Source organism: Lithobates pipiens, unplaced genomic scaffold (genome assembly GCF_037356315.1).
Source record: "Lithobates pipiens isolate NorthernLeopardFrog02 unplaced genomic scaffold, aLitPip1_a1.2 Scaffold_18, whole genome shotgun sequence".
NCBI classification, from domain to species: Eukaryota; Metazoa; Chordata; class Amphibia; order Anura; family Ranidae; genus Lithobates; species Lithobates pipiens.
Window position 1 is genome coordinate 332,801,867 of NW_027507758.1, and position 15,793 is coordinate 332,817,659.

The 15,793-nt window shown below is 45.8% G+C and overlaps 1 protein-coding gene across 1 annotated transcript in view; it reads right to left on the reverse strand.

The window, feature by feature from the left end:
• LOC143988073 (dynein axonemal heavy chain 5-like) overlaps window positions 1-15,793 on the reverse strand; it is a 310,868-nt gene that overhangs the window by 197,729 nt on the left and 97,346 nt on the right. The window contains exons 28-29 of the mRNA XM_077487337.1: window positions 13,948-14,038; window positions 10,483-10,548 (exon numbers count right to left, since the gene is read on the reverse strand). Coding sequence (XP_077343463.1) covers window positions 10,483-10,548; window positions 13,948-14,038 — 157 coding nt within the window. The remainder of the gene's footprint in view (window positions 1-10,482; window positions 10,549-13,947; window positions 14,039-15,793) is intronic.

The window sequence follows — 15,793 nt, forward strand, 5'->3', positions numbered from 1 at the left end:
GTGTGCTTGCCTGACCACACCAGTGTGTGCTCTCCTGACCTCCTGGTTTGTGCCCTCTTGACCCCGTACTGTGCCCTCCTGACCTCCCTGGTGTGTGCCCTCCTGTCCTCCCTAGTGTGTTCTCTCCTGACCTCCCTGGTGTGTGCTCTCCTAACCTCCCTGGTGTGTGCGCTCCTAACCTCCCTGGTGTGTGCGCTCCTAACCTCCCTGGTGTGTGCACTCCTAACCTCCCTGGTGTGTGCACTCCTAACCTCCCTGGTGTGTGCACTCCTAACCTCCCTGGTGTGTGCACTCCTAACCTCCCTGGTGTGTGCTCTCCTAACCTCCCTGGTGTGTGCTCTCCTAACCTCCCTGGTGTGTGCTCTCCTAACCTCCCTGGTGTGTGCTCTCCTAACCTCCCTGGTGTGTGCTCTCCTAACCTCCCTGGTGTGTGCCCCCCTGACCTTCCTGGTGTATGGCCTCCTGACCTCCCTGGTGTGTGCTCTCCTAACCTCCCTGGTGTGTGCCCTCCTGTCTCCGTACTGTGCCCTCCTGACCTCCCTGATGTGTGCCCTCCTGACACCGTACTGTGCTCTCCTGACCTCCCCGGTGTGTGCCCTCCTGACCTCCCTGGTGTGTGCTCGCCTGACCACCCCAGTGTGTGCTTTCCTGACCTCCCTGGTGTGTGCCCTCCTGACCCCAAACTGTGCCTTCCTGACCTCCCTGGTGTGTTCTCTCCTGACCCCGTACTGTGTCCTCCTGACCTCCCTGGTGTGTGCTCTCCTGACCTCCCTGGTGGTGTGCTCACCTGACCTCCCTGGTGTGTGTGCCCTCTTGGACCCCCCCTCAGTTCTGTAAGCAACACCTTATTTAATGGCAGTGCTCCTCCTGAGACTAGACTACGGATCAACTCCTGGTTCGGCCACACCGCCTGCTTCCTACTCACAGGATTTTACTGACAGCAACAGGAGTCAATGGTTTCCACTGCCTTCCATGAAGCCCGTGAATGCAGGAAGGGTGCCCCCCTGACCCCGTACTGTGCCCTTCTGACCTTCCTGGTGTGTGCCCTCCTGACCTCCCTGGTGTATGCCCTCCTGACCTCCCTGGTGTGTGCTCTCCTAACCTCCCTGGTGTGTGCTCTCCTAACCTCCCTGGTGTGTGCCCCCCTGACCTTCCTGGTGTATGGCCTCCTGACCTCCCTGGTGTGTGCCCTCCTGACCTCCCTGGTGTGTGCCCTCCTGACCTCCCTGGTGTGTGCCCTCCTGACCTCCCTGGTGTGTGCCCTCCTGACCTCCCTGGTGTGTGCCCTCCTGACCTCCCTGGTGTGTGCCCTCCTGTCCTCCCGGGTGTGTGCCCTCCTGTCCTCCCCGGTGTGTGCCCTCCTGTCCTCCCCGGTGTGTGCTGTCCTGACCTCCCCGGTGTGTGCTGTCCTGACCTCCCTGGTGGTGTGCTCACCTGACCTCCCTGGTGTGTGCCCCCCTGACCCCGTACTGTGCCCTCCTGACCTCCCTGGTGTATGCCCTCCTAACCTCCCTGGTGTGTGTTCTCCTAACCTCCCTGGTGTGTGCTCTCCTAACCTCCCTGGTGTGTGCCCCCCTGACCCCATACTGTGCCCTCCTGACCTTCCTGGTGTATGGCCTCCTGACCTCCCTGGTGTGTGCCCTCCTGTCCTCCCTAGTGTGTTCTCTCCTGACCTCCCTGGTGTGTGCTCTCCTAACCTCCCTGGTGTGTGCCCTCCTGTCTCCGTACTGTGCCCTCCTGACCTCCCTGATGTGTGCCCTCCTGACACCGTACTGTGCTCTCCTGACCTCCCCGGTGTGTGCCCTCCTGACCTCCCTGGTGTGTGCTCGCCTGACCACCCCAGTGTGTGCTTTCCTGACCTCCCTGGTGTGTGCCCTCCTGACCCCAAACTGTGCCTTCCTGACCTCCCTGGTGTGTGCTCTCCTGACCCCGTACTGTGTCCTCCTGACCTCCCTGGTGTGTGCTCTCCTGACCTCCCTGGTGGTGTGCTCACCTGACCTCCCTGGTGTGTGTGCCCTCTTGGACCCCCCCTCAGTTCTGTAAGCAACACCTTATTTAATGGCAGTGCTCCTCCTGAGACTAGACTACGGATCAACTCCTGGTTCGGCCACACCGCCTGCTTCCTACTCACAGGATTTTACTGACAGCAACAGGAGTCAATGGTTTCCACTGCCTTCCATGAAGCCCGTGAATGCAGGAAGGGTGCCCCCCTGACCCCGTACTGTGCCCTTCTGACCTTCCTGGTGTGTGCCCTCCTGACCTCCCTGGTGTATGCCCTCCTGACCTCCCTGGTGTGTGCCCTCCTGACCTCCCTGGTGTGTGCCCTCCTGACCTCCCTGGTGTGTGCCCTCCTGACCTCCCTGGTGTATGCCCTCCTGACCTCCCTGGTGTGTGCCCACCTGACCACCCTGGTGTGTGCTCTCCTGACCTCCCCGGTGTGTGCTGTCCTGACCTCCCTGGTGGTGTGCTCACCTGACCTCCCTGGTGTGTGTGCCCTCTTGGACCCCACCTCAGTTCTGTAAGCAACACCTTATTTTATGGCAGTGGCATAGACTCCGGATCAACTCCTGGCTCTCCCACACCCCCTGCTTTATACTCACAGGATTTTACTGACAGTAACAGGAGTCAATGGTTTCCACTGCCTTTCATGAAGCCCGTGAATCCAGGAAGAGAGGAGAGTTGCTGGTGGGAACAGCACAGGATCATGAGTGGTGCCAGGTAAGTCCTTACTCCTTCCATGATAAACACCACATGAGTGTCATTAGTGACACAATATGTCTCTCCTTCTCCTGGTGGTTCCTGGGGACCTCACCCCTATTCCACTTTCCCCATACCTTCTTCCCACTCCCTTCTTCTTATATCTCCTACTCCTTGTCTTGACTTTACATTTCTATATTTCCTGCCTTCCTATTTTCTCCAATTTCCTTTTTCCTCTACTTTTTTTTATTTGTTTCTATTAACAATACTGGTAGCTGGTGTTGGACCCTGGTCCTTAACCACTTAACAACCGGCCCATAGCCGAATGACGGCTACAGGGCGGTTGTTTAACTACGGGAGGCCGTCATACGACGTCCTCCCAGAATCCCAGAATTCCGCTCTCGCAGGACCCGGCGCATCACGGATCACGGTAAACGGCCGCTCATCGCAGCCGTTTACCACGTGGCCGCTCCGTCAAATGACGGAGTGATCACTTGTAAACAAACCGGTGTCATGTTATGACGCCGGGTTCCTCCCTCCCCCTCTCTGTACCGATCGGTACAGAGGAGGGGGAAGAGATTGGTGTCAGCAGCGCTGTGGGCTGCATCTGCAGTGCCCACATCGCTGCTCACCGAAATTTAACCCCTCAATTCCCTGCCATTACTCTGCAATACCCTGAAATACTCTGCAGTACCAGAAAATACCCTGCAATACTCTGCAGTACCAGCAAATACCCTGCAATACTCTGCAGTACTAGCAAATACTCTGCAATTACTCTGCAAATACTCTGCAAATACTCTGCAAATACCAGCTAATACTCTGCAAATACCAGCTAATACTCTGCAATACCAGCTAATACTCTGCAATACCAGCTAATACTCTGCACTACCCTCCAATACTCTGCAGTACCCGCCAATACTCTGCAGTACCCGCCAATACTCTGCAGTAAAATTCCAGCCAATACTCTGCAATACCCTGCCAATACTCTGCAATACCCTGCCATAAATTGCCATACTCGGAGATACCCAGCCATACTCGGAAATACCCAGCCATACTCGGAGATACCCTGCAATACCCAGCCATAGTCGGTGATACCCTGTAATACCCAGCCATAGACATCCCTCCCCCTCCCGCCGCCCTGCGGTGCTTTTAACGACTAGCCAATACGATCAAAGCCAGAATCTTTTTTATTTTTTTATTTCAGGCTTTCCAGCCTAGAGGTGAGATGTAGGATCTTATTGACCCCATATCTCACTGTAAAGAGGACCTGTCATGCCATATTCCTATTACAAGGGATGTTTACATTCCTTGTAATAGGAATAAAAGTGATCAAAAAATTAATTTTTGGGGAAAAAAATGTCAAACTAAAATAAAGTAAAGTAAAATGAACAATAAAAAAAAAAAAAAATTTTTTAAAGCGCCCCTGTCCCCATGTGCTCGCATGCAGAAGCGAACGCATACGTAAAGTAGCGATGTTTGGCGCAATTTTGAAGAGTGACATGTTAGGTATCTATTTACTCAGCGTAACTTCATCTTTCACATTATGCAAAAATTGGGCTAACTGTACCGTGTTTTTTTTTTTAACCACTTCAATACCGGGCACTTAAATACCTTCCTGCCCAGACCAATTTTAAGCTTTCAGCGCTGTCGCACTTTGAATGACAATTGCGCGGTCATGCTATACTGTACCCAAATGAAATTTTTATCATTTTTTTTCCCACAAATAGAGCTTTCTTTTGGTGGTATTTGATCACCTCTGCGTTTTTTATTTTTTGCTAAACAAATAAAAAAATACCGAAAATTTTGAAAAAATAAATGTTTTTTTTTGTTTCAGTTTCAAAACTTTGTAAATAAGTAAATTTTCTCCTTCACTGATGGGCACTGATGGGGATACACTGATGGGCAATGATAAGGCGGCACTGATGGGCACCGATGAGGTGGCACCAATGAAGTGGCACTGATGAGGTGGCATTGATGGACACTGATATGTGGCACTGATAGGTGGCACTGATAGGTGGCACTGATGGGCACTGATAGGCGGCACTGATGGGTGGCACTGATGGGCGACACGGATGGGCACTGATAGGTGGCACAAATTGGCACTGATAGCTGGCATGGATGGGCATGGATGGGCGGCATGGATAGGCGGCACAGGTGGGCATGGGTAGGCGGCACAGGTGGGCATGGGTAGGCGGCACAGGTGGGCATGGATGGGCACTGATAGGCGGCACGGATGGGAACTGATAGGCGGCATTGTATTATAATATACTGTACAATCAGTGCCAAACAATAATGCATGCCAATCAGTGATGCCCATTGTGGGCACTGATTGGCATCCATTATGGGCACTGATTGGCATCCATTGTGGCACTGACTGGAATCCCTGGTGGTCTAGGGTGGCATACCTTATCCTGGGCATCCCTGGTGGTCTGGTGGCGTCCCTGATGGTCCAGTGTGGGCATCCTCGGGGGGGCTGTGCTGATAATCGATCAGCACAGGCCCCCCCCTGTCAGAGGAGCAGCCGATCGGCTCTCCTCTACTTGGGTCTGACAGACGCGAGTGAGGAAAAGCCGATCACCGGCTCTTCCTATTTACACTGTGATCAGCCGTGATTGGACACGGCTGATCACGTGGTAAAGAGTCTCCGTCGGAGACTCTTTACCGAGATCGTAGTTGCCGGGTGTCAGACTGACACCCCACAACAACGATTGCCGCGATGCGCGCCCCCGGGGGCGCGCAGCGGCTCATAATCCTGAGGACGTCATATGACGGCCGATCAGGATTATGAAACCACTTTGCCGCCGTCAATTTGTAATAGGGCGGGCGGCAAGTGGTTAAGCACAAAACTGTTTTTTTTCCCAAAAAAAGCATTCGAAAAATTGCTGCGCAAATAGCGTGCGAGATAAAAAGTTGCAACAACCACCATTGTATTCTCCAGGGTGTTTGCTAAAAAAACATATATAATGTTTTGGGATTCTATGTAATTTTCTAGCAAATAAATGATGATTTTTACATGTAGGAGAGAAATGTCAGAATTGTCCTGGGTGCTCCAGAACGCCTGATGGCGCTCCCTGCATGTTGGGCATCTGTATGTGGCCACGCTGTGTAAAAGTCTCACACATGTGGTATCGCCATATTCAGGAGTAATAGCAGAATGTGTTTTGGGGTGTAATTTGTGGTATGCATATGCTGTGTGTGAGAAATAAACTGATAATATGACAATTTCGAAAAATAAAAAATTCTTGATTTTGCAAAGAATTGTGGGAAAAAAATGACAACTTTAAAAAACTCATCATACCACTAATTAAATATATTGGAATGTCTTCTTTCCAAAAAGGGGTAATTTGGGGGGTATTTGTACTTTTCTGGCATGTTAGGGTCTCAAGAATTGAAATAGGCCGTCAGTACTTCAGGTGTGATCAATTTTCAGATATTGGCACCATAGCTTGTGGACTCTATAACTTTCACAAAGACCAAATAATATCCACCAATTTGTACTTATTTTTACCAAAGATATGTAGTAGTATAAATTTTGGCCAAAATTTATGAAGAAAAAATTACTAATCTGCTAAATTTTATACCAGAAACAAAGAAAAATACATTTTTTTTTACAGAATTTTCTGTATTTTTTCTTTTATAGCACAAAAAATAAAAAACCGAGCGGTGATTAAATACCACCAAAAGAAAGCTCTATTTGTGTGAAAAAAAAGGACAAAAATTTCATATAGGTCCAGTGTTGCATGACTGAGTAATTGTCATTCAAAATGTGAGAGCACCGAAAGCTGAAAATTGGTCTGTTATTAAGGGGGTTTAAGGGTCAAGTGGTTAAATTACATAATTTGGTACCTGTACTCCACATACTACTTGAACTCCAGTTTTTCCAGAGGATAATTCTACCTCAACTGTAAACTCCCCAATTACATAAGATCTCATATATTGTGTGTAACTGCCTTATTATATACCTATTTACAGCAATCTATACTATTCAATATAGCTACCTCTTGCTACTTTCACCCACCGTTTTTGTCTATTTTTTTATTCCCCTTCTAGGACAGATTACTGTTAATATTTGCACATTTGCACCAGTGACCTATTTGTATATACTGATGCTCTGTTCGGTTCTATTTTGTACATCCTTTTGACCGGATGAGTCTTCATCTTATTCAGAATAGGTTTTGATGTAAATTGTGCATTTACACTTTATTTGTGGTTTTATATACTGTACCATGTTCTCTATTTTCAATAAAATATTTGAACAAGGAAAAAAAAACAGATTCCTTTATCCACACAAGTGAAGTGAATGCCGGCATCCTCCCCATTGTGCCATTGCATTCTGACAGCGGGACTCCTCCCGGCTGTAGCCACTGATTGACAAAGATTTTCTAACTTCCCTGTCAAGCGGAAGTATCGAACCTTCAGACATTTTTGTCAGCTTTCCATCTATTAAATCTTTTGCTTTTGTTGTTTTAGCTTTGGATAGAAAAACATTTTTTTTTCTGTCAGTAAATCTTATCTGGTCAGTAGCCTAGGCTTATGACATCATGACAGCTCTCTTTCTCACTCTTGTGAGAGTTTGCCAGGAAGGGAGGTGAGTCATAAGAGGGCCAATGAGAGCTGCAGGGATGGAGATGTGCCTCTGTGTGTATGTGTTAATCCAGGAAGTGAACAGGCAGCAGCTTCAGCTGCCTACAGTTAAAATGGTTGCAGCCTCAGTGGAGGTAGATTTCTGCAGCATATTTTCCAAGTACAGAATTACAGTATATATAAAATAATATGCAAAGTGGTTGGAGGGAAGCTTCAGAATGGCAAAGATGTTTTTATTACAAATTATGTGAGCAGACTGCAGTTCCTCTTTAAGAGTCAAAACCTTTTTTGAGTATATCAGCGACAGGAAGAAGAGATACTATGGAATCACAAAAATTAAACAAACATTTTGGCTCTAAAGGTGAAGGTTTATTTTCAGGGTTTCTAGAGGCAGAGGTAGCAGATAAATTTGTTTCCTTAAAGCAGAGTTTCGCCGTTTTTTTTTTTTTTAGTCAGCAGCTACAAATACTGCAGTTGCTGACTTATAAAATGGGACACTTACCTGTGATCAGTGCTAAAAATATGCACCGACACTGTATAAATGACATGAGCAGGGAAGGGGTTAATAGCAGGGCGATCAAAGGGTTAAGTCTGTTCCTTGCTTGTGCTTTCTTTTAGTGGGGGGGATGAGCTCACTGCATGGACACAGTGATCCATGTCCCTGATTAGCAGGAACACAAGAGCACAGTGTCCATGTCTATCAGAAGAACAGTTCTATCTCTATGGGGAGCAATCGCGGGTGGCTGGCTCCCCCTGTGGCCAATCAGTGGGTGATCGCACCTCCAGCGGCGAGTGCGCACCCCCCATTGGCTATGTGCTGGAGTACACTGACCTGGGGGTGGTGATTGTTTTGAGGGGCACTGACCTGGGGTTGGTGATTGTACTGGGGAACACTGACCTGGGGGTGGTAACTGTACTGGGGAGACCAACCTGGTGGATGGTGATTGTACTGGAGAGACCAACCTGGGGGGTGGTGATTGTACTGGGGAGACCAACCTGGGGGGTGGTGATTGTGCTGGCGCACGATGACTGGGGGGGTGATGATTGTGCTGGGGTACATTGAACTGGGGGGGGGTGATTGTGCTGGGGTACATTGAACTGGGGGGGGGGTGATTGTGCTGCAGTACACTGATATGGGGATGGTGACTGTGTTAGGGTATGCTGAACTGGGGGGTGGTGATTGTGCTGGAGTACACTGACCTGAGGGTAGTGATTGTGCCGAGGTAATCTGACCTGGGGGGTGATGATTGTGCTGGGGTACACTGAACTAGGGGGGTGATTGTGCTATGCTGGAGTACACTTATTTGGGGGTGGTGATTGTGCTGGGGTATGCTGACCTGGGGGTGGTAACTGTACTGGGGAGACCAACCTGGTGGATCGTGATTATACTGGGGAGACCAACCTGGGGGGTGGTGATTGTACTGGGGAGACCAACCTGGGGGGTGGTGATTGTGCTGGCGCACGATGACTGGGGGGGTGTGATTGTGCTGGGGTACATTGAACTGGGGGGGTGATTGTGCTGGGGTACATTGAACTGGGGGGGTGATTGTGCTGCAGTACACTGATATGGGGATGGTGACTGTGTTAGGGTATGCTGACCTGGGGGGTGGTGATTGTGCTGGAGTACACTGACCTGAGGGTAGTGATTGTGCCGAGGTAAGCTGACCTGGGGGGATGATGATTGTGCTGCAGTACACTGATATGGGGATGGTGACTGTGTTAGGGTATGCTGACCTGGGGGGTGGTGATCATGCTGGAGTACGCTGGCGAGGGAGGTAGTGATTGAGCTGGGGTACACTGACCTAGGGGTGGTGATTGTGTCGGGTATGGTGACCTGCAGGGGTGATGATTGTGCTGGGGTACACTGAACTTGGGGATGATTGTGCTGTGCTGGAGTACACTGACCTGGGGGTGGTGATTGTGCTGGAGTACCCTGATCTGGGCGGTAGGGTAGTGAGTGTGCTGGGGACACTGACCAGGGGGAATGATTGATCTGGGGGACAGTCTAAGACTCCTGAACTGTATACCCTATATTGTACATTACATATTTCTGACTAGAGAGATGTGCACGACAAAGAAATTTGTTTGTTTCTGATTCATTCATTAAGTAAATAATTTTGTTTAGTCATAATCGTTATGTTAGAATGATTTGTTTTTGGAATCTGTTTTCTATGTGTATTGTATTTTGTGTTCCGAATCGCTTCATATTTTCAGAAGTTATTTTGGAGGTTTGGCTATATTCGTTTCATTTGTTAATTTGGAGAGATTGCCTATGCACTCCTTGCTAGTCTAACCCACAAAGAGAAATAGAATGAGCTGATTGGACAATATTGAGTGGAGTCGCGTGCATGAAAATCTTGAAAAGGAAAGATCATTTTTAATAACATTTGTTTACAATATACAGTAGCTTGTGTAGCAATGGTATATGCTACATTTTTTTATTTGCTTCTTTTTCCCACAACAGTGGTGTTACCATTTAAATATTAAAGATTTCAAAGAAAAGGCTACAGAAGGACCTTCTTAAAACAGAAGATATTTGCATAAGTCATGTCCAAAACAAATCTAAAAATAAAAGGTCTATATCTTATTTTAGGACAAAGGCTTTCAAATAATTTCTTTATGACCCATGGACCAGCTCTGCATCTAGAACTACTTATTTTAGAACAGTGAGTGGAGCCATGCAAAAAGAAATTATTTTAATGGTGATACTCACTATCATAGAACATAGATTAAGGCTGGGTTCACACTGCAGTACGGAGCGGCTCACAGAAGGGGTCCAATGAGTGTCCACTGTTTCAGGTCCTGTGCAATTCGAACTGAAGCTGCTCCGGAGATGTGTGAACCGTCTTCATAGAGAGTCAGTCACAATCTCCTGACATGTGAATTGGAATGGGGGAAACCTGCATCCAATTCGCAAAAGTGTGAACCCAGCCTAAACATCTTATTACTTGGATATATATTAGGTGTGACCCATCCAGATACCTTCTGTTAAAAGAAGACTCTTTTAAACTGCACACAGATTAGTCACTGAACATTTTGCTTCTATTTAGCCCATCCCACAATTACCTGTCCCAAAGTAAAAGCTAAATATGGATTTTCTGGTTATAAATATTGCTTTGCTAAGCCTTATTGTAAATTACTGTACTTAAAAAACATAAAAATTGTTCAGGATATAATTTAACTGGGAAAATGGATTCTTACTTTAACTTGCTTATCAAGTTCCTGCTTGAATATATCTTGCTTTTCCTTCAACAAGGTCTCTTTCACCTGTAACAATTGCATAGTAGAATAAAATAGTCAATGCTTCAGTCTGGTTAAGGATATATAATCTCTTCTTTTAATATTATCTCTTTATTAGGAATGCTAGCATTTGTCCCTCTAAAGTTAATACATATTATGTTTTAAAAAATTTTTAGTTGTTATCCTCAGCATTGCATGGTTTCCGGTTTTACATTTTATACACATTCTGTGAAATTCCGTGAAACACTAACCATTACTAAATTACCTTATTGATTTTTAGATTGTCTACAAAGTGGCTATCAGCATTTCACTGCAATTACTTGTAGCACCCTGAAGCATAGGCAGGGTTGCTCCTAAATTTACCAATTTTTTGCTAGGGATCAACTGATTTCACCTTAAGTCTGGAATTGCTGAACTTCTCTCTTCTGTCGCTGGGTGGCCGGGTACCTGGTGACATAAGATAAGACAAGGGCGATGCGAGGACAGATTAGGAGTATATAAGGGCGGGCTCAGCCAATGGGCAGGGGTTTTCTTGTGCCCCTTAGCCTGCCGGGAGAAGGGAGAACCTATATATTTGGGTGGAGTCAGGTGATCTGGGTTCTGTGCCACCTTGACGGTTGTCTGGGTGGAGGTGTGTTGTGTTGCCCGGCTGCTAGACCGGAGTTTGGGCCTATCCCAGGCACATCTGGCTGCTAGGCTGTCTGAGGGCCTATCCAGAAGCAAGGGAGCAGCGTAGGGTTGGGATTGCGGCTTGCAGTCAAACCAGAACTGCCGGTTCCGCCGACTAGAGAACCTGTCATGGTCGATGGTGAAAGGGAAAGCTGTCGCCACTAAGGGTCCATCCATCTTGTTACCAGGGACCGCAGTGAGTAGCTGATGGAAGTACCGGAGCAGCATTCCCACCAACCGGGGTCGCTGAAGAATTGGGCAACTTCAGTAGGTGCCAAGCAAGGGACCCAGCCAGTGGGATGACACTTTAGCAGTATCTGGAGTGCCAAGCCAGGGACCCAGCAGGGAAGTCAGGCTGACACTTGAGGAAAATACCAAAGTGAGAAAGATTAGAAAAGCTCACGGGATTCAGTGGCAGTAAATTAGCAAATCTAGTGAGAGAGACTGGGAGCTCAGTGGGCTGAGAATCTACAAGAAGTGGTTGTATAAAAGTAAAGGAGTTCATTACAATTTCTGTTAGGAGCTGTTCTAAGACTGTTGCCATAGGAGGCAGCACTCCTACACATGCAGATGTGGTGCCTGGCTGGGCGCCTTTCCTTGCATTGCTGTCTACCTGTAGAAGTCCTGGAGTCTGCCAAATGACATTGCACTACTTAAGGGTGTCCTGGCCCTAAACCCTCTCTCCCACAGTTCTGTTCAAGAGAAAGTAACTCTCTTTGCATTCATTGCATTGTGTCTGGCGCCCATGAATCTACCTTACATCACACCCACAATGCCTTGCAACCCACTCTATATAGAAGGATGTTAGCTGTTACTGGCTCTGGAAGTTCTCATTAGCCCAAAGGAGGTCAGGGACCTTGCTACATACTCATGGTCCATGATCAACAACAGCTAAAATAGCATGTATGCCATGTAAAGAGTGCATTGTCTTCAGCTCAGACATAACCAGCAGACGTGGTTTATTAGGAAGGAATGGTAAAGCACAACCATTGTAAAAGCATTGATACAACCTAAAACAGTTTGCATTTGGCTGATCACTTTCACCATAAAAGATTACAGATATCCTTTTGGAAAGTAAATCATACCCTTGCACCTGCTACTTTATCAAAAATATACAGCCAGCTAGGCACATTTATATTACCATTGTATTGGAAGGGAAGGAAGGAATAGGTCAGGAGCAAAAATAGGCCAACATCCCACAACAGTACAAAGGGCAAGAAACCCCCCTAATGGGACTTTTAAGGCCTAATGGAAAGGTTATACCATAAATATGAATATAAAATGGTACTAACAAAAATATATCAAACCTCAAATATAACCTTTATTGAACATTAAAATAAAAAAACAAATTGCGGCTGCTGTATTGGTTATTGCATTTACAGCATACGGAACAAAATACATGTGACCAATGTTCTACATGATCCTGGTGGTTGTCTCAATACATATACTGAAACCAAACATGAACAAAATCACCCGACAGGTTTCAGAAAAATATTCTTTGGTTCTTCAGGATTGTACATTGGTAGAACAGAGTTACTGGATTTTAAAAAGTATAGGCACTTATTTGTAATGCTTTACATAGCTATACCTGCAAAAAAAGGCAGCCTGAAGTGATCTATCATGACTTTTTTCACTAAAGTTCCACTTTAAAGAAGAAGTAAAGTCTTCCTGTTTAATTTTAGCTACCGGTAAGCCTATAAGGGTTACCTGTAGGTACTATAAATATCACGTAAACTTTCACAGTTTAGGAGATATTTACTTTATAGTCTGCCGCCAACGTCATCGGCGCATGCACACTGAAGGAACAGCTGACCGTGGCTCTTCTTCAGGGCCCTGTGTCATTACCAGCATGTCCCTGCTATCACAATACAATAGCACAGTGGCGGGGGTGGATTACTACATCCATATCGCTTGTGTGGATGCAGGAATCTGCATCTGTGAGCTGGCTGGTTGAACCTAAAAAATTTACAGTGTATACCTAGCCTTACAGCCTGACACTTCCGTTCTGAGAGGGAACATTCAGATAAGATATTCATTTAAAATCAAGCAAACCCTGAGGCCGCGTACACACGCGGGGACTGTTCGCTCAACTTTGTCCGCTGAACAGTGTTTCGGCGGACAGTCCGCTCGTGTGTGGGCTTTCAGCGGACAGTTTCAGCGGACAGTCTGCTGAACAAAGTTTTTCGGAAATTCCGAAAAACTGTCCGCTGAAACTTTGTTTCAGCGAACAGTCCCCTCGTGTGTAGGCTTGTTCGTCAAACTAAGTTCCGCGCATGCTCAGAAAGGATTTACACACCGAAGTTTGCATTGCAGTGTATAGGACGTCGTATTTTTCGTCCCGTCGTACGTGCCATTCACGTCATCGCGCACGGTTTCAGCGGACTGTTCGTTCGTCGTGTGTGGGCAAGTCCGTCCATGCTAATTTTGAGCGGACTGTCCGCTGAAACTGTTTGACGGACAAAGTTGAGCGAACAGTCCCCGCGTGTGTACGCGGCCTGAGAGTTGTAGACTGCTCTATTATAGCCTTTCAAAAGTAGTGATTCAGATTATTACAGATGCCCTTTGATGACTAGTTCCTTTAGATACAGAAAAACTTTTTATAAACAATGTAAATCAAATCTCTGTCTTACATACGGTATATGAAATTCTGTAATCTATTCTATTTTGTAAAAAATATGTTTAATTACATCAGAATTGGAGTTAAATTTTAAGAATTGCACAGAGCAAAACATGTCTATTAAATGGCATTTCACTTACAACATTAGTAAGATCCATTAGCTCCGACCATTTTTGTCTCAAATTTGCCACATCATTTACTTCTTCTCTAGGAATACGCAATTTATAAGACCTGTCAATCAAAAATTGATAGTAAAGAAAAGGATGCATAATGACAATTATAAAAAAATTGCATATTTAGTGTTACATATTCAGACTTTCACCAAATGGTATTGTATGCTGTACAGTTATGCATTATCATTTACATTGTCAAAAGGTTTTTTTTATGATAGGCCACTAACTATAAAATAAATTAATAGATAAAATAAAATACATTATAGAACACGTTTACAAAGCCATGAATTTGACATTCAGCATATGTTCACTATAGATTAAATATTTCACTGTAATTAAAATATGCACCAGGAAGATACAAAAGCAGCAAATGTTTGGTCAATTTTACATTCACTCCTTAATAAATACGCCACAATGTGTACTTTTACATACAACTAGCATATACTGTATAGCTGAATCGGTGCTGACACCAGCATTTTGAACTCCCCTGCACAGCCAGAAATGGAAAGGCCAGCAGTGTCAGCCAATTAGAAGTTTTATTTTTTGGACAGTGTTTTTAAGGGAAAAGCTAACAGAAGGGCAAAGCACAGATTACATGATCAATCTGCTACTTCAATGTTCAGTCGATAAGAGGAAAGGATGGGTGGCAAATTTGCAATATGCAGAAAAGTGAGCTCTCCACCATGGAGTCTGACAAGGGTTTTTGGAATACATGCTACATAGATTTACAAATTGTTTTGTGAATAAAACTGTATATTTATTTCATCTGTTCATTTAGGTGTTGACTTTAGTTCAAATGTGTATTCATTAACGTTATGTATGTTATCATTAAAAACAGGAATCTTGACTTACCTGTAAAGTCCTTATCTCGAAGTACAGTAAAGGGCAAAGGACTGGTATTTTTTTTTTTTTTAATATACAATATATAGAATCTTATCATGAAAAGCTTTATTCTAAAAGTGTATACTCTCACTTTAGGTAAAACAATGCAATGTCCATGGCCACAATGGCCATCCAAACAAACAAAAGTGTTTCAAGTGTAAAACAAGCGTTTTTATTAGCAGTCTCTTCATGTGCAGAAAAACTCCCAGGAATGTACTCTACCAATCCAATCTAGTGCAACTCAAACGGCTCACCTTAAGCATAGACCCCTTAGAGCAGTGGTTTTCAACTCCTATCCTCAGGACCCACTAACAGGCCAGGTTTGCAAGATAACTGAAATACATCACAGGTGATATCATTTGCTGCTCAGTAATTTCAGTATTCCCTTCTGCATCCCCCCAAGGTAATACTTAAAATCTGGCCTGCTAGTGGGTCCTGAGCAGGGGCATAACTATAGGGGGTGCAGCAGTCGCGACCGCAACCGGGCCCTTTGATGCAGGGGGCCCATTTAGCCCCCTCTACATATGGCCGGCAGAAGCGCACCATGCACACGGGTGGCTGGAGGTGGAGGGTGACTAGCAGAGCTCCATGCTCGACTATCCCCCCTCCTCCCCCCCCCCCCCCCGAGTCTGGCCCACTCTGCACTGCATACTTCTCCTGGGTAAACAAACTTTAACCACTACAATACAGGGCACTTTCGCCCCCTTCCTTCCCAGCCCAATTTTCATTTTTTATCGCTCTAGAGCTTTCAGTGACAATTGCGCGGTCATGCTACACTGTACCCAAATGAAATTTTTATCATTTTGTTCTCACAAATAGAGCTTTATATTGGTGTTATTTATTCACGACTCAGTTTTTTGCAATATAAGAGCAAAAAAAGCTGAAATTTGGAAAAAAAGCAATATTTTCTTTTTTCTATTTTAAAAGAAAT